The sequence below is a fragment of the Mus musculus genome, chromosome 11 (genome assembly GCF_000001635.26).
Source record: "Mus musculus strain C57BL/6J chromosome 11, GRCm38.p6 C57BL/6J".
NCBI classification, from domain to species: Eukaryota; Metazoa; Chordata; class Mammalia; order Rodentia; family Muridae; genus Mus; species Mus musculus.
The window spans coordinates 30,951,739-30,970,836 of record NC_000077.6 but is presented as its reverse complement, the minus strand read 5'-3'; the positions used below and the strand labels follow the sequence as shown (position 1 = coordinate 30,970,836).

The 19,098-nt window shown below is 40.0% G+C and overlaps 2 protein-coding genes across 13 annotated transcripts in view; one reads left to right on the top strand and one right to left on the bottom strand.

Annotated features, from left to right (window-relative positions):
• Asb3 (ankyrin repeat and SOCS box-containing 3) overlaps nucleotides 1-16,445 on the bottom strand; it is a 148,313-nt gene extending 131,868 nt beyond the window's left edge. Inside the window, exon 1 of one of the 3 annotated variants that reach the window (XR_003949485.1) lies at nucleotides 16,268-16,445. The gene's annotated coding sequence lies outside the window, so the exon portion shown is untranslated. The remainder of the gene's footprint in view (nucleotides 1-16,267) is intronic. The other 2 variants (NM_023906.3, XM_006514771.4) reach the window with 2 other exon arrangements.
• A 5-nt stretch (nucleotides 16,446-16,450) lies between these two features.
• The window catches only part of Erlec1 (endoplasmic reticulum lectin 1), a 91,593-nt gene continuing 88,945 nt past the window's right edge, over nucleotides 16,451-19,098 (top strand). For 6 of the 10 annotated variants that reach the window (XR_003949491.1, XM_011243744.2, XM_011243743.3 and 3 more), the window contains exons 1-2: nucleotides 16,451-16,923; nucleotides 18,161-18,265. Coding sequence is in view for 6 of the 10 variants with exons in the window: in XM_011243744.2 (XP_011242046.1) it covers nucleotides 16,762-16,923; nucleotides 18,161-18,265 (267 nt within the window). In the remaining 4 variants the exon portion in view is untranslated. The remainder of the gene's footprint in view (nucleotides 16,924-18,160; nucleotides 18,266-19,098) is intronic. The other 4 variants (XM_030246234.1, XM_030246235.1, NM_025745.3 and 1 more) reach the window with 3 other exon arrangements.

Genomic DNA, 19,098 nt, shown 5'->3' with positions numbered 1-19,098 from the left:
ATGGAACAAGAACTCTCTGACACATATGTAGCAGACAGGAAGCTCAGTCTTCATGGCTGCCCTGTCTGGCCTTAGTGGGAGAGGGAAAGCTCCAACTCATAGAGGATAACTATACCCAAGAAAACACAAGAAACCCAAAAGAAGAGAATCACATACCATGTCCAACACAAAATAACAGGAACTAACAAGCATGAACCATTATATCACTCAACATCAATGGACTCAGTTCTCCAATAAAAAGACATAGGCTAACAGACTGGATATGTAAACAGGATCCATCATTCTAGTGCATACAAGAAACACATCTCAGTAACAAAGACAGACACTCAGAGAAACAAGCTGGACAAAAGTTTTCCAAGAAAACAGTTCCAGGAAACAAGCTGGAGTAGTCATTCTAATATCAAATAAAATAAACTTTCTACCAAAAGTAATCAAAAGAGATGGGGAAGGACACTTCATGCTCATCAAAGGAAAAATCCACCAAGGTAAAAGTCTCAATTGTAAACATCTATGCCCCAAAAGGCAAGGGCAACCACATTCATAAAAGAAACTTTACTAAAGCTCATAACACACATTGAACCTCACACAATAACAGTGGGAGACTGTTCACCAATAGAAAGGTCATTGAAACAGAAACTAAATAGAGACAAAGTAAAACCAATAGAAGTTATTAACCTGGGGGGAGGGTATGGGGGACTTTTGGGATAGCATTGGAAATGTAAATGAGGAAAATACCTAATAAAAATATTAAAAAAAAAGAAGTTATTAACCAAATGGGATTTAACAGATATCTACAGAACATTTCACCCCAAAACAAAAGTGCCTTAGTCAATGTGCTGTAAAAAGATACCATGACTAAGGCAACTCTTATAAAAACATTGAATCGGGGCTGCCTTACAAGTCCAGAAGTTCAGTCCATTATCATTATCAGGTGTCCAGGTAGGCATGGTGCAGGAAGAGCTGAGAGTACTACATCTTCATGTGAAGGCAGCTAGGAGAACACTGGCTTTCATCCAGCTAGGATGAGGGTCTTAAAGGCTACACTCACAGTGACTCACCTACTCCAACAAGGCCACACCTTCCAAATAGTCCCACTCCCTAAGCCAAGCATATACAAACCATCACAAAAAAGAACATACCTTCTTCTCAGTACTTCATGGAAACTTCTCCTAAACTGACCATATAACTTGACACAAAGCAAGCCTCAACATACAAGACGATTGAAATAATATCTTGCATTCTATCAGATCACCACAGACTAAGGCTGGACTTCAATAACAACAAAAACACAGAAAGCCCACATACTTGTGGAAATTGAACAATTCTCTACTCAATGATAACTTGGTCTGGAAAGAAGTAAAGAAAAAAATTAAAGTCTTTGTAGAATTCAATGAAAATGAAGGTACAGCATACCCAAATTTATGGGACACAATGAAAGCACTGTTAAAACAAAAAAATTCATAGCACTAAGTGCCTTCCTAAAGAAATTGGAGAAATCCTATACTAGCAATTTAATAGCACACCTGAAAGCTCTAAGGAAGGAAGGAAGGAAGGAAGGAAGGAAGGAAGGAAGGAAGGAAGGAAGGAAGGAAGGAAGGAAGGAAGGAAGGAAGGAAGGAAGGAAGGAAGGAAAGAAAGAAAGAAAGAAAGAAAGAAAGAAAGAAAGAAAGAAAGAAAGAAAGAAAGAAAGAAAGAGAGAGAGAGGCAAACACACCCAAGAGAAGTAGATGGCAGGAAATAGCCAAACTCAGGACTGAAATGAATCAACTGGAAACAAAGAGAACAATACAAAACAAAAAAAAAATCAGCAAAATCAAGAGCTGGTTCTTTGAGAAAATCAACACGATACATAAACCCTTAGCAAACTTAACTAAAAAGTATATAGACAGTATACAAATTAACAAAATCAGAAATGAAAAGTGAAAGATAACAACAGAAAGTAAGAAAAATTCAAAAACATCATCAAATCTTACTACAAAGGAGTATACTTGACAAAACTAGAAAATCCAGACAAAAATGGATGATTTTCTACACAGATATCACATATCAAAATAAAATCAAGATCAGGTAAACTTTCCCAGAACCCCTAAGGAAATTGAAGCAGTCAATAAAAATCTCCCATCGAAAAAAAGCCCAGGGCTAGATGGTTTTAGTGCAAAATTCTACCAGACATTCAAAGAAGAAATAATACCAACACTCCTCAAACTACTCCACAAAATCGAAACAGAAGGAACACTACCTAATTCATTCTATGAGGCCACAGTTACTCTGATACCTAAACCACACAAACACCTAACAAGGAAGGAGAACTTCAGACCAATAGTGCTTATGAACATCAATTCAAGAATACTCTATAAAATTTTCACTAAGCAAATCCAAGAACATATTAAAATCATCATTCACCATGGTCAAGTATGCATCATCCAAGGGATACAGGAATGACTCAGTATATGAAAATCCATCAATGTAATTTAATATATAAACAAACTCAAACAAAAGAGTCATATGTTCATCTCATTAGATGCTGAAAAGGCCTCTGACAAAATTCTACATCCCTTTGTATTAAAAGTCTTGGAGGTATCAGGAATTCATGGCACATACCTAAACAAAATCAAAGCAACATACAGCAAACCAATAGCCAAGATCAAACTAAGTAGAGAAACTTGAAACAAACCCACTAAAATGAGGGATAAGACAAGGCTGCACACTCTCACCTTATCCAATACAGTACTTGAAGTTCTACCTAGAGCAATAAAATGACTAAAGGAGATCAAAGGGACAGAAATCAGAAAGGAAGATGTCAGGGCGTCACTATTTACAGATGATAAGATAGTATACATAAGCGATCCCAAAAATTCTACCAGAGGATTACTATAGCTGATTAACAACTTCAGCAAAGTGGCTGTCTATAAAAGTAACTCAAACAAATCAGCAGCTTTCCTTTATACAAATGATAAGTGGGCTGACAAAGAAATTAGGGAAACGACACCATTTGAAATAACCACAAATAATATATAAAATATCGTAATGTACCTCTAACCAACCAAGTAAAAAAGCTGTATGGCAAGAACTTCAAGCCCCTCCACCAAAAAAAAAAAAAAAAAAAAAAAAAAAAGACCTAAAAAGATGGAAAGATCTCCCATGCTCATGAATCAGTAGGAGTAACATAGTGAAAAGGCAATCAACAGAGTCAATGCAATTCACAACAAAATCCCAACACAATTCTTCACAGACATGGAAAAGAGAAATTCTCAACTTCATATGGAAAAACACAAACCCAAGATAGCCAAAACAATTTTGAACAATAAAAAACTTCTGAGGGAATCACCATCCTGACGTCAAGCTGTACTACAGAGCAATAGTAATAAAATCACATGCTATTCATACAGAGACAGTACAAACAGTGGAATAGAATCAAAGATCAAGAAATAAAACCACACAACTACAGATAATTCATCTCTGACAAAAAGCCCAAAACATACAGTGGAAAAAGAAAGCATCTTCAACAAATGGTGTTAGTCTAACAGATGGTCTGCATGTAGAAGAATGCAAATTGATCCATATTTATCACAATGGATCAAGAACCTCAACATAAAGCCAGATGCACTGAATCTAATAGAAGGGAAAGTGGGAAAGAGCCTCAAATACATTGGCACATGGGAAAACTTCCTAAACAGAACACCAATGGCTCAGGTTTTAAGAACAATAATTGAGAAATGGGATCTCTAGAAACTGAAAAGCTTCTGTAATCAATAGGACAAAATGGCAACCTACAGATTATGAAAAGATCGTCAATAACCCTACATCTGATAGAAGGCTAATATGCAAAATATATAACAAACTCAAGAAGTTAGACTCCAAAAAACTGAATAACCCAATTTAAAATGGGGTACAGAGCTAAAACAAAAATTCTCAACAAAGGAATCTCTAATTACTCAGAAGCTCTTAAAGAGATGTTCAAAATCCTTAGTCATCAGGGAAATGCAAATCAAAAAGACCTCGTTATGAGAAATTTAAAATTTATTCTCAGCAAACTCTGGAAATTCATGCGTAAAATCCCAGCACTGACATACCTCTTGATCTTAATCTAATCAATTTTATAATAGCCTTATTACATACACACCTACAACAATGCCTCCCAACAGGCTGTTTGATGAATAAACGTACAACTTACTGTCACTGGACTCATTAAGAGCTGCTTCGTTACAGCTAATTCCCTTTACAGAGAAATGAAATCTGTAAAACAAATGGGATTTTATCTAGACCCAAGAAACAGAAAGTTAAATGAAAATTTAGGTTATTTGTCCTTATACCATTCTGGCGAGAAGTCTAGAAAAGACAAAATAAAGTAATATGACTTTTGGTGTGTGTGTGGGGGGGGTCCCAAAATAATTCCTAGGCTACAACATGGGATAAATGCAGATTCAGGACAATCCTCTACATATTTACATCCAAAATCCTCTTCAGCCATATGTTTTGAATGACAGATATATGTCCCCCATGGGCCTTCATTGCTTAGTAGTTTGTCCCAGCTAGTAGTTCTTTGGGGGCCGGGAGTTTTTTGGGGGTGGGGACAGAGCACATTGAGAATCTTTGGAGAAGAAACACAACTGGTGAGAAGTAGAGGTGGTACCTGAGGGCAACAGTCCAGATGTGCTTCCCTCAAGAGCCCCCTAATTCTTGATCCCCAGGCATATGACCAAGCTGCATATCAAGGTCCAGCTGCTGGCTGAGGAGAGAACTCTGCCTCAATTGCCATGATTTCCCTGCAAAGATGGACTATACTTTCTGAACTAGGAACCAAAATAAATGTTTCCTTTTGTGAGCTGCTTCTGTTGGGTATTAGATATCAGCAGTAAGAGAAGCAAATGACAGAGAAGGACTAATATGACATGATGACATCAGTTCAAGGTAAAATAAGATATCATTACAGATAGAATATTGCCATTAAAACATAGGAAGGACACATTTCCTACCAAATTCTTGGAGTGATAAAGTTATCCATACATTCCTGAACATTTTTCCAGTCAGTAAGTCAATAGCTAAACATGTGTCTTATTTAAAACCACAGCGTATTTTGTCTGCAGAGGACATTTGAAAACGTCTGTGGGTATTATTCAGTGTCACAAACTGGGGTATGGAAAAGTCAGCAACTGTTACTGGCATCTGGTAAACCCAAGGCAAGGATAGCAAACATACAGAAAACACTCCACACAAAGTATTGTTCCAGCCAAACTACCAATAGTATCAAGGTTGAGAACAACTTGTTCTAACCTCTCCAAAACACAAGAGCATATTGCTTTCATTAATATCATTTTGCAAGTCCTTGATTTCTATCCAATCCAGTCATGTCTTAGTTGGTGTTTCTATTAATGTGATGACGCACCATGACCAAAAGCAACTTTGGAAGGAAAGAATTTATTTTAGCTCACAGTTTTTAAGTCCATCACTGAGAGAAGCCAGGACAGAAATTGGAGCAGAAGTAATAGAGGCAGGAACTCAGATCAGAAACCTAAAGGTAAGAATGGGAGCAGACACAGCAGAAGTGACTTCTTACTGGTCTGCTCCTCATCACTTGCTCATATTATCACACCTAGGGCAGTAAGATGGTCCCTCCCACATAAGTCATCAACCAAGGAAATGCACCAAAGGCTTGCCCTCTGGACAATCGGGTGGGACATGTTCTCAATTGAGGTTCCATCTTCTAAAAGGTGTCTAACTTGTGTCAATTAGATATAAAACTAGCCAGCGCAAGTCAGCTCCATCTTTACCTATAATACCATTCTGTGCTGGCACATATAGTGCTCACTTACCATCTTACACAGACTCTTAACAATGTCTCACCAGACGTTCAATAGGTGGCCCTTCCTGTGACATGCACCCGTACCCCACACACACATGCATATATACAATAATAATACAACTTTAGAACAGAAATTGTTATTGCGTACATATAAATAAAAAGTATGTCTGATTAAACCTCTCCTCTATTAATTGCTATGCTCCCAGCTTTTGTAGATAGACTGCTCAAACTTCCGCTTCCTTTACATGACATTTTCCCTGTGTGTCTAAGTTCAAATTTCAGTCTTCTTAAAAAGATTTTAGTCATTGGATTAAGACCCATCCTAATTCATTTTGACCTCATCTTAAGTTGAATTACAGCTATAAATATTTTATTTCCAAGCAGTTTATATTTGGGTTCTGAAGATTAGAAAATATCTACATTCTAGCAACATCTATATATTCAACACACAACAGTCCCCCAAATCACTTTTCCATATGGCAACCCTAATGGTCTTCTGAAGTGTACATCAGGCCTTGTCACTGTCCTGCCTACAAGGCTGTGTTCAAGTGACCTCTTCCTACCTCTCCAATGTCATTTCTTGACACAGTCTTCTTGTACACCAGTTATACTGGCCTCTCTGTCCTTCAAACAAGCTGTCTTAGTTACAGTTTCATTGCTGTGAAGAGATACCATGACTAAGGCAACTCTTATAAAGAAAAGCATTTCATTGGGTCTGGTCTACAGTTTCAGAGGTTCAGTCCATTATCACCATGGAGGGAAGGATGGCAGCATGCAAGCAGACATGGTGCTGGAGGAAGAACTTAGAACTTCACATCTTAATCTGAAGGTAGCCAGGAACTTCATTCCACAGACAGCCAGGAGGAGGCTCTCTGTTCCAAACTGGGTAGAGCTTAAGCCTTAGGAGCCCTCAAAGCCCACCCTCACAGTGCCTCACTTTCCAACAAGGCCACACCTCCTAATGGTACCACTTCCCATAGGCCAAGTATATTCAAACCACCATGCAGGCCAACCTCATTCCTGCCTCAGGCTTCTGCCTGGATATTTCTATGTAGTTCTCCTCTTTTCACCATTCCAGGCAAATCAGAAGTGCCACTTCCCCCCAGGCACCTACCTACTTAGGTAGGAGTCTACCTGCTTAGGTATGTGACCACTTACGAAACGCCATACACACCAGTGGCATTCTCTTTCACATAAACCTAGTTGCTTTGCAGCATTTAGTAATTGTTTTACTTACATTTCTCCTTACTTGAACCTAAGCTCCACTGACAGCATATTCAATCACTATGATCTCAGAGTCTGAAGCAGGGACAACTATGCAACACCTTAAACACCAATTATTTAATTACACCTCTAAGTTTTCCTTTTTTTTTTTTTTCTGGTCATTCAAATATTTAATCCATTTGGTCACCTCTATTTGCTTTGTATGCTTGAAAAACAGACACACCCTCAAATGATTTCAATGCAAAGCCTACCACCTCAAAGAGTTCTGACCTCCCCAGCATGTGAGAGGCCTGGGATTATAAATTGAAGGCCAAGGAAATGGAAAAATGGCTCAAACGTTGAAACTACTAGCTGGCCTTTCAGAGGAACCAAGTTTGATCCCAGACATGAAGGCTAACAATCCTCTATAACTCCAATTCCAAAGGATCCAATACCCTCTTCTGTCCTCTATGGGCACTGCACCCATGTGGTACACAGACACACATGGAGGCAAAATATCCATATACGTAAGTAAAGATCTTTAATGCAAGGACAGCCAAGTTACATACAGTTTCAAACCAAAGAAGTACTGACATATTTTCAAAAAGGTCTGACCCTTCTTTGACATTATGCTATGTTCTCTGAACCAACTCTCTATTCCTTAATAGTCCCAATCTCCTGTTGCTGACTCTACCTCACCTTTTCCTCTGACCACACCAAAAAGCACTAATGGACCATCTAAAAATTGAACACACTCTCCCTACTGTCTAATGAAATCCTGTAAACACTTTACGTTCCAGTTCTAGTGTCACCTCCCCTGGGACACCTTTTCTGTCCAAGTCTGGAGTTCTTCAGTTCCTTCTTTTTAACTTCATCACAACATCTATTTACTATAAAATCTACAGAACCTGATTCATAAGGATTAGACTTCTTAATGCAGTGGAAGTATTTTTTAAAATTTTTTATTAGATACTTTATTTACATTTCAAATATTGTTCCCTTTCCTGTTTCCCCTCCGAAAATTCCCTATCCCCTCCACCCCTCCCCGTTTTCCCCAACCCACCCACTCCCATTTCCTGGCCCTGGCATTACCCTATACTGAGGCATAGAACTTTCACAGGACCAAGGGTCTCTCCTCCCACTGATGACCAACTAGGCCATTCTCTGCTACATATGCAGCTAGAGCCATGAGTCCCGCCACGTGTTTTCTTTGAATGGTGATTTAGTCCTAGGGAGCTCTGGGGTTACTGGTTAGTTCATATTGTTGTTCCTCCTAAGGGGCTGCAAACCCCTTCAGCTCCTTAGGTACTTTCTCAAGCTCCTTCATTGGGGACGCTATGCTTCATCCAATAGATGGCTGTGAGCATTCACTTTTGAATTTGTCAAGCACTGGCAAAGCCTATCAGGAGACAGCTTTATCAGACTCCTGTTAGCTAGCTCTTGTTGACATCTGCAATAATGTCTGGGTTTGGTGGTTGTTTATGGGATGGATCCCCAGGTGGGGCAGTCTCTAGATGGTCATTCCATTAGTCCCTGCTCTGAACGTTGTCCCTATAACTCCTTCCATGGGTATTTTGCTCCCCCTTCTAAGAAGGTGTATTAGTCAGGGTTCTCTAGAGTCACATAACTTATGGGTAGTTTCTATATAGTAAAGAAAATTGGTGATTGGTCTGCAGTCTAACTCCCAACAATGGTAAATAGTCAGCAGCAGCTGTGAATGGAAGTCCAAGGATCTAGCAGTTGCTCAGTCCCACACAGTAAGCAGGCAAAGAAGAGAGAGACAGAAAGACAGAGAGAGAGAGAGAGAGAGAGAGAGAGAGAGAGAGAGAGAGAGAGAGAGTCTTCCTTTGTCCAATGTCTTTATGTAAGTCTCCAGCAGAAGGTGTAGCCCAGATGAAAGGTGTGTGCCACCACACCTTTAATCCCAGATAACCTTGAGCTCAGAGATCTCCCTGAATTAATCTTCTGGAATTCATAGCCACTATGCCTCAAGATCTCTATACCAAGATCCAGGTCAGAAACGTCTATCTCCCAGCCTCCAGATTAGGATCACGGGTGAGCCTTCCAATTCTTGAATGTAGTTCATTCCAGATATAGTCAAGTTGACAACCAAGAATAACCACTACAGAAGGATTGAAGTGTCCACACGTTGTTCTTCTATCTTCTTGAGTTTCATGTGTTTTGCAAATTGTATCTTGGGTATTTTGAGCTTCTGGGCTAATATCCACTTATCAGTGAGTGCATACAATGTGCATTCTTATCTGATTGGGTTACCTCACTTAGGGTGATATCCTCCAGATCCATACATTTGTCTAAGAATTTCATGAACCCATTGTTTTTAATAACTGAGTAGTACTCCATTGTGAACATGTACCACATTTTCTGTATACATTACTCTGTTGAGGAACATCTGGGTTCTTTCCAGCTTCTGGCTATTATAAGTAAGGCTGTGCTATGAACATAGTGGAGCATCTGTCCTTATTACAAGTTGGAGCATCTTCTGGGTATATACCCAGGAGTGGTATAGCTAGATCCTCAGGTAGTACTATGTCAATTTTCTGAGGAACCACGAAACTGATTTCCAGAGTAGCTGTACCAGCTTGCAATGCCACCACCAATGGAGGAGTGTTCCTCTTTCTCCAAATCCTAACCAGCATCTGCAGTCACCTGAGTTTTTGAAGTTAGTCATTCTGACTGTTGTGAGGTGGGGTCTCAGGGTTATTTTGATTTGCATTTCTCTAATGATTAAAGATGTTGAACATTTTTAAGGTGAGTCTCAGCCATTCGGTATTCCTCAGTTGAGAATTCTTTGTTTAACTCTGTACCCCATTTTTAATAGGGTTACTTGGTTTCCTGGGGTCTAACTTCTTGAGTTCTTTGTATATATTGGATATTAGCACTTTATCAGATTTAGGATTGGTAAAATCTTTTCCCAATCTGTTGTTTTTGTCTTATTGACAGTGTCCTTTGCCTTACAGAAGCTTTGCAATTTTATAAGGTCCCCTATGTCAATTCTTGATCTTACAGCACAAGCCATTGGTGTTCTCTTCAGGAATTTTTCCCCTGTGCCCATATCTTTGAGGCTCTTCCCTACTGTCTCCTCTATAAGTTTCAGTGTCTCTGGTTTTATGTGGAGTTCCTTGACCCACTTAGACTTGAGCTTTGTACAAGGAGATAGGAATGGATCAATTTACATTCTTCTACATGCTGACTATCAGTTGAGCCAGCACCATTTGTTGAAGATGCTGTCTTTTTTTCCCTGGATTGTTTTAGCTCCTTTGTCAAAGATCAAGTGACCATAGGTGTTGAGGTCACTTCTGTGTATTCAGTTCTATTCCACTGATCTACCTGTCTGTCTTTGTACCAGTACCATGCAGGTTTTATCACAACTGCTCTGTAGTACAGCTGGAGGTCAAGGATGGTGATTTCACCAGAAGTTCTTTTATTGTTGAGAATAGTTTTTCCTATCCTGGGTTTTTTGTTATTCCAGATGAAGAGTTGAGTTGAAATTTTGATGGGGATTGCAATGAATAGGTAGATAGCTTTCAGCAAGATAGCCATTTTTACTATATTAATCCTGCCAATCCATGAGCATGGGAGATCTTTCCATCTTCTGAGATCTTCTTCAATTTTTCTTCAGAGACTTGAAGCTCTTATCACATAGATCTTTCACTTGCTTTGATAAGAGTCACACCAAAGTATTTTATATTATTTGTGACTACTGTGAAATATGTTGTTTCCCTAATTTCTTTTTCAGCCTGTTTATCCTTTGTGTAGAGAAAGGCCACTGATTTGTTTCAGTTAATTTTATATCCAGCTACTTTGCTGAGTTGTTTATCAGATTTAGGAGTTCTCTGGTGGAATTTTTGGGGTCACTGATATATACTACCATATCATCTGCAAAGAGTGATAATTTGACTTCTTCCTTTCCAATTTGTATTCCTTTGATCTTCTTTTGTTTTCTAATTGCTTTGGCTAGGACTTCAAATACAATATTGAATAGGTAGGGAGAGAGTGGGCAGCCTTGTCTACTCCATGATTTTAGTGGGATTGCTTCAAGTTTCTTTCCATTTATTTTGCTGTTGGCTACTGGTTTGCTGTATATTGCTTTTATTATGTTTAGGTATGAACCTTGAATTTCTAATCTTTCCAAGACTTTTATCATGAACGGGTGTTAGATTTTGTAAAGTGCTTTCTTAGCATCTAGTTAGATGATCATGTGGTTTTTGTCTTTGATTTTGTTTATACAGTGGATTATGTTGATGAATTTCTGTATATTGAACGATCCCTGCATCCCTGGGATGAAGCCTACCTGATCATAATGGATGATTGTTTTGATGTGTTCATGGATTCAGTTTGTGAGAATTTTATTGAGTATTTTTGCATCCATATTCTTGAAGGAAACTGGTCTGAAATTCTTTTTCTTTTTTCTTTTTTTCTTTTTTTTTGGTTGGGTCTTTGTGTGGTTTGGTATTAGAGTAATTGTGGCTTCATAGAATGAATTTGGTAGAGTACCTTCTGTCTCTATTTTGTGGAATAGTTTGAGGAGTATTGGAATTGAGTCCTTTTTGAAGGTCTGATAGAACTCTGCACTAAACCCATCAGGTCTTGGGCTTTTTTTTTGTTTGTTTGTTTGTTTGGTTGGTTGGTTGGTTGGTTGGTTGGGAGACTATTAATGACTGTTTCTTTTTTTTTTTTTAGAGGATATGTGACTTTTTATATCGTTAATCTGATCCTAATTTAATTTTGGTACCTGGTATCTGTCTAGAAAATTGTCCATTTCATCCAGGTTTTCCAGTTGTGTTGAGATACTGCCCCTATGCCCTCTAGTTAATCTGGCTAATGGTTTATCTATCTTGTTGATTTTCTAAAAAAAACAGCTCCTGGTTTGGTTGATTCTTTGTATAGCTGTTTTTGTTTCTACTTGGTTGATTTCAGCCCTGAGTTTGATTATTTCCTGCGGTGTACTCCTCTTGGGAGAATTTGCTTCCTTTTGTTCTAGAGCTCTCAGGTGTGCTGTTAAGCTGCTAATGTGTGCTCTCTCCATTTTCTTTTGGGGACAGTCAAAGCTATGAGTTTCCTCTTAGGAATGCATTCATTGTGTTCCATAAGTTTGGGTATGTTGTGGCTTCATTTTCATTAAACTCTAAAAAGTCTTTAATTTCTTTATTTCTTCCTTGACCAAGTTATAATTGAGTAGAGTGTTGTTCAGCTTCCACATCAATGTTGGCTTTCTATTATTTATATTGTTATTAAAGATCAGCCTTAGTCCGTGGTCATCTGATAGGATGCATGTGATTCTTTCAATCTTCTTGTATCTGCTGAGGCCTGTTTTGTGACTGTTTATATGGTCAATTTTGGAGAATGTTCCATGAGGTGCTGAGAAGAAGGTCTATCCTTTTGTTTTAGGATAAAATGTTCTATAGATATCTGTTAAATCCATTTGTTTCATAACTTCTGTTAGTTTCACTTTGTCTTTGTTTAGTTTCTGTTTCCAGGATCTGTCCATTGATGAGAGTGGGGTGTTAAAGTCTCCCACTATTACTGTGTGTGGTGCAATGTGTGCTTTGAACTTTACTAAAGTTTCTTTAATGAATGTGGATGCCCTTGCATTTGGAGCATAAATATTCAGAATTGAGAGTTCCTCTTGGAAGATTTTACCTTCGATGAGTATGAAGTACCCCTCCTTCTCTTATTTGATAACTTTGGGTTGGAAGTCGATTTTATTTGGTATTAGAATGGCTACTCTATCTTGTTTCTTTGGACCGTTTACTTGGAAAATTGTTTTCCAGCCTTTTACTTTGAGGTAGTGTCTCTCTTTGTCCCTGAGGTGGGTTTCCTGTATGCAGCAAAATTTGGGTTCCTGTTTTTGTAGCCAGTCTGTTAGTCTATGCCTTTTTATTAGGGAATTGAGTCCATTACTATTAAGAGATATTAAGGAAAATTCATTGTTGCTGTTATTTTTGTTGTAAGTGTTGGGATTCTGTTCATGTGGCTATCTTCTTTTAGGTTTCATGCTTTTTCTAGGGTGTAGTTTTCCTCCTTGTGTTGGAATTTTCCCTTTATTATCCTTTGAAGAGCTGGATTTGTGGAAAGATAGTGTGCAAACTTGGTTTGGTCATGGAATACTTTGGTTTCTCCATCTACAGTAATTCTCTCAATTGGGTATAGTAGCCAGGGCTGGCATTTGTGTTCTCTCTGGGTCTGTATACATCTGTCCAGGATCTTCTGGCTTTCATAGTCTCTGGGGAGAAGTCTGGTGTAATTCTAATAGGTCTGCCTTTATATGTTACTTGACCTTTTTCCCATACTGCTTTTAATATTCTATCTTTGTTGAGTACATTTAGTGTTTTGATTATTATGTGTCAGGAGGGATTTCTTTTCTGGTACAAACTATTTGGAGTTCTGTAGACTTCTTGTATGTTCATGAGCATCTTTTTCTTTATGTTAGGGAAGTTTTCCTCTATAATTTTGTTGAAGATATTTACTGGCCCTTTAATTTGAAAATCTTAATTCTCATCTATACCTATTATCCTTAGGTTTGATCTTTTCATTGTGTCCTGGATTTCCTGGATTTTTTGAGTTAAGATCTCTTTGCATTTTGCATTTTCTTTGATTGCTGTGTCCATGTTTTCTATGGAATCTTCTGCACCTGAGATTCTCTCTTCCATTTCTTGTACTCTGTTGTTGATGCTTGCATCTATGGCTCCTGATTTCTTTCCTAGGATTTCTATCTCCAGATTTGTCTACCTTTGTAATTTCTTTATTGTTTCTAGTTCCATTTTATATCCTGGATGGTTTTGTTCAGTTCCTTCACCTGTATGCATGTGTGTTCCTGTAATTCTTTAAGGGATTTTTGTGTTTCCTCTTTGAGGGCTTCTACTTGTTTACCTGTGTTCTCCTATATTTCTTTAAGGGAGTTATTTATGTCCTTCTTAAAGTCCTCCATCATCATCATGAGAAGTGACTTTAGATCCATTTCTTGCTTTTCTGGTGTGATGGTATATACATGACTTGCTATGATGGGTTCTGATGATGCTAAGTAACCTTGGTTTGTTGTTTCTGTTCTTATGCTTGCCTCACACGATCTGATTATCTCCTGTGCTCCCTGCCCTCCATATATCTGATTGTTGCCTGTCCTCTCTGTAATCCTGTCTCAGTCAGAAATCCTAAGACTCCAGGTTTCTCTGTGATTCTGAGATTCTGGGTGTGTCAGAGTTCTTGGCAGTCAAGCTTCCTCTGAGACCCTGAGATCTTCACGTGACCAAGATCTTCACGTGACCAAGCTCTTTGGGATCCCAGGATCCTAAGATTCTGGACGTGTTAGAGCCCCTGGAAGTGGTACCTCCTGTGGGGGGCATGGAGCTGTCCACTGAGATCGAAACCAAGGTAGACCAGTGCCGACTAGAAGGAACCTGAGCCACTGGTCGGGCAAGGTTCCTATGTCCCTGCTCCTGCTGGGCCCAGGCACTCCTGGTGGTGTTGGAACAGATGTTGTGTTCTACTGACCAGTGATCCTAAGATCCTGGGCGTGCTAGGGCACCTGGAGAATGGAGAGTCCTCAGGGGACCGTGGGACTGTCTGCCGAGTTTGTGCCCAAGGTGGCCGCAGCAGAAGTATTTATAGTCATATTATGATTAGCAGAAACTAAATAATAAATGTTAGGTATTATTCTATCTAGTTAGAAATTTTTATGAGACTATGATGATGATGTGTTTTGTGTTGTGCATATCTATGCATGTGTCAGATCTCAAAATGCAGTTACAGATGGTTGGAGCCTGCCTCCTTGTGAGTGCTGGGACCACCAGTCCTCTAGAAGAGCAGCCAGTACTCTTAGTAACTGGACCATTTCTCTAGCCCCTAGTTCATAATTATTCATTTGTAGTATCTCAATGATAGAAAATGAGATACAAATGACAGGAGCCCATTTACTCTCTAGCTTACCAATCCCAATGCCTGACACACATTAAACATTATGATGAGCTAATGCAATGAACAAAACATCAGTTCTAGAACAATATTGTTTTAATAGTGTGAGTCTTTACCTTAAAGAAAACTTACAAAGCTGAAAAACGGACTGCTCTTCCTGCTTTTTGATTTGGTTCAAATTTGAGTGTGGGGATATGACAGCCAGCCTTAATCTAGTGGCACTATGTTTTTACCCACTGAAAAATGAACTGCTCTATCTCAGTCATTAGAGTAGAAGTCCTCTGTGATGACTGACGAAACTTAACGTGGAGCCAGGCTTCCCTTAACTGGCCAATGAGTCTTTTGCTCTGGAATGCCTGGGAGATCCTAATGGATAGATAAGAATCAGACAATGGGGCTATAAAGCATTAAAGGCTGCTTGCCTTTTGTAAAACTTACTATCGCTTTGGGGAAGGGATAAAATGGTTTTTTTTTTTTTATTACTGTATAATGAGAAAGTAAGAAACAACTGAGAGAAGTGAGACAATTTTCCTGATCAGATGTAGACTCCATGGATATCAGTAATCCATGTAATTCAGATGTCCTCCTTAAAGCCCCACCTTAATTCACCTTTTGCATGGTGGGCTGTATTTGCTCTATGGCTCCCTTCCTTCTGCCAACAGTAAGAATAAGTTCATTTAGTCTAAATTTGAATTGAGTCTAAGTCTCTTCTCCCAGTGGATTTTAACACCACAACATGGGCAGTCCTTACCAAATGTTCTATGGCAAACACTGTAAAATTATTACACAGGAGATGAAAAAAAATGTGGACATTATTTTCTTTTTTCAAGAAGGGGACAAAAACCAAAACTTTCTGTCTATATTCAGTCTGCTGTAACTTGATTCATAACTTCACATTCACCTGGCTCTGGCCTTGACATAAACTTTCTGGACTTAAGTAAAATAACAACAGTCCAACACTTGAGTCAAGGGAGGGAAAACTTCTCCTGAAGTAAAAATGCAGGACTGTACGCGCCTAGCCACCCAACAAATCTATGCCAAAGTCGAAGGACGTGGCAGGTGTCACTGGGGGTGTCCCCAAACACACAGCATCTGAGACAGACGTGACAACAGTCGCCATCAAAAGAAACTAAGAGAAGCTTCTGGAGAGAAGATGGAGAGTGCAAATAGCAAAAGACTGGAGGGTAGGCAGCTCAGTCGGAACTGTAAGTTCTACTTCGACTCTGCACAGCTCGGTTCTCTACTTGCTTTCTGAGAGCGGGCCGCCGCCCACTCACCCCCAAATCCCGAGAGTCCCTAGCGGCTGGACTGAGCGCGCGGGCCAGGACTCACCTGGCCGGGCCGCTTCGTCCAAGCGCCGTCTCCAGACCCGTTCAACCGGCGTCAGTCCCGGGCCTCTGCGTTTGAGTCCAACCGCTAGGATGCTACAGCAGCAACGCAATGCAACGCGACCCAAGCGCGGGCTTCCGTAGGCCACCGACTCAACAACCCCGGATGTTGATGTGCTGCCTGCCCCGGAAGCGGTGGCCCCAAGCCCTTGTAAGGCGGAGGCGGCTTTGCCCAGCCGTCTGCAAGGAGACGTGGCGGCGGCGGTTGGGTCCCCTGCACTAAGGACGCTTTGTAGTACCTCCTCTTCTTCCTCCTCCTCCTCCTCCTCCTCCTCCTCCTCCTCCTCCTCCTCCTCCTCCTCCTCCTCCTCCTCCTCCTCCTCCTCCTCCTCCCCCTCCTCCTCCCCCTCCTCCTCCCCCCCTTCCTCCCCCTCCTCCTCCCCTCCTCCTGTTCTCCTCTGGTAGAGGAGGTTGTGACGGTGGCTGGAGGACGCGGCAATGGAGGAAGGAGACGGCGGCTTGCGGAGCCTGGTCCCCGGAGGGCCACTGTTGCTGGTTCTGTACGGTCTCCTGGAGGCGTCCGGCGGCGGCCGAGCGCTGCCCCAGCTCAGCGACGACATCCCCTTCCGAGTCAACTGGCCTGGTACCGAGTTCTCTCTGGTCAGTGCCCTCACGAGCCGCAGCCTTCTCCCCTCTTTCTGGCACGAAGCATTCGGGCCAGCCCTCGATTCCTTAGCTTTTTCTTCCAGAACCTTTTTTTCCCAAGCATTTATCGACCCCAAGCCTAAGTGTGTTCGTTCATTCATTAATTCGTTTAGCACACTAAGTGGATATGCCCTCCATACTAACTAGGAGATCAGCGGTCACTTCATCTCCCTCCTTTAAATCTCATTACGTTAGATCTGGCTTCTCTACAGCCCCACTCTGTGGAGGAAGTTTTAGAATTAACTAGCACATCACCCTACCCGCACAACCGTCCAACAGACAGGAGTCCCATCTCTATTCATTCTTTCTCTCCAACACACACTTAAAAACGACGTATACAGCTTCTGAGAATCTTTTCCCTTAAGGCATTTGAGAGGGCTATTTGGTTTGGAAGATATTAGTGAGCTTATATGCGGAATACTACTGGCCATGCAGAATAGACTAGAGGCTTGAATGTATTACCACTATTATTTAGGACTCTAGAACATGAGATTAAAAAGGATTTTATGATCGTTAATTAATGTGTATTGTGTAAAAAGGCAAGAATGAAAGAGCCAGTGGCTGTGAGGCTCCCAATGTGAGAACTGGGAACTGTACTCACCCCTCCGAGAAGAGTAATAATGTGTTTTTAATTTCTGTGGCATCTCTCCAGTCCTAGAATACGAGATTTTGGTGTATAATCTAACAAGAATGGAAATTCAGTTTTGAATGATTGTAGTGCTGAAATGTCTATCCATGTGTAACTACTACAGACAAATTTACCACACACCTAGATCTGGATTCCATTGCCAGCACCGCCAAAAAAGTAAACAAGTGCAAACTAGAACTTAAACAGATCCGCCTGCCACGGCCTCCTGAGGGCGGGGCTTAAAGGTGTGTGCCACAATGTATAGCCTCAATGTATGTATTAATTAGCATTTAAACTTCAATCTATTGCCTTACTAGTTTTCTTTTACAGCCCAAACTTTATCTTTTCTGTTAGATAGGACAACAGTATACAGTTTTTAATTTCCTCCTTATCATTTAAAGATGTTTACACTATTTTGCCTACATCTGAAAATGTGCTTTAACAATCTTCAGTAGAACTGGTCAATTTACTTGAGGAACCTTTGTTCTAAAGAGCACTGAATGTATTCAGGGTAAAGCACCTTAACTGACAAAAAATAATGTATGCTTTTGATTCTGTTTCTAGCCTACAACTGGAGTTTTGTATAAAGAAGATAATTACATCATCATGACAACTGCTCATAAAGAAAAATACAAATGTATACTTCCACTTGTGACAAGTGGGGATGAGGTATGTTTTTTATACATATATTGCTGATCTCTCTAACTAAAGATGCATTTTACAGCCTTATGATCATATATTAAAATAAGTAACAAGCGTCTCAACAGCCTTGTAGCAAAAAATATTAAATTGGGAATTTATTTTAGAAAAATTAGCAACCAGGCAAGTGTGATGTTCACACCTCTAATCTCAACACTAAGAGGTTCAGGCAGAAGAATTACCATGAATTTAAGGCCAGGCTGGACAGACACATTGTGAGACCTTGTCTAAAATTACAAATGGGAGAGAGGAATTAGTTACTAATGTTTTGAATAAAAAGCTAACTCTTTGCTTGTTTTCCTTTATAGAAATGGTGTTTGTGGAACACAATACAGCTTTTAATGTAAACATAGTGCTTTCATAAAGAATTTTTTATAATAAATAATTCTCCAGGTTCCTTATACTTTCTCACTACCTCAGCGCATGCCCTTTTCTTCCTCCTAAAACAACCTAACTCCTCTTAGCCATCCTTCAGGGCGATGACTTCTTTCCCGATGAGGCAGGAGAAGCAACATAGTAAGGTGTAAAAGACAACAGCCTAGAGCCAGGAGGCTGAGGTATAGGCTACGGTTAGCTGTGCATCCCTGGACCAATTAGAAACTCAGTTCCTCTACCCAATGCATTGATTAAGCCAATTTACATTTTCATGGTCTGCAAAGTAGAAATATTAGACTCAGGGCTTTTCTTAAGTTTTTTCCATATTTGAAGTCTGTCCAAGGCAGCTATCCCATGCTGTTTTAAACCCCCTTAAAACAAAATCCACCCACATGTGTGGCTCAAGCCTGAAGTATAAAAATATGAAG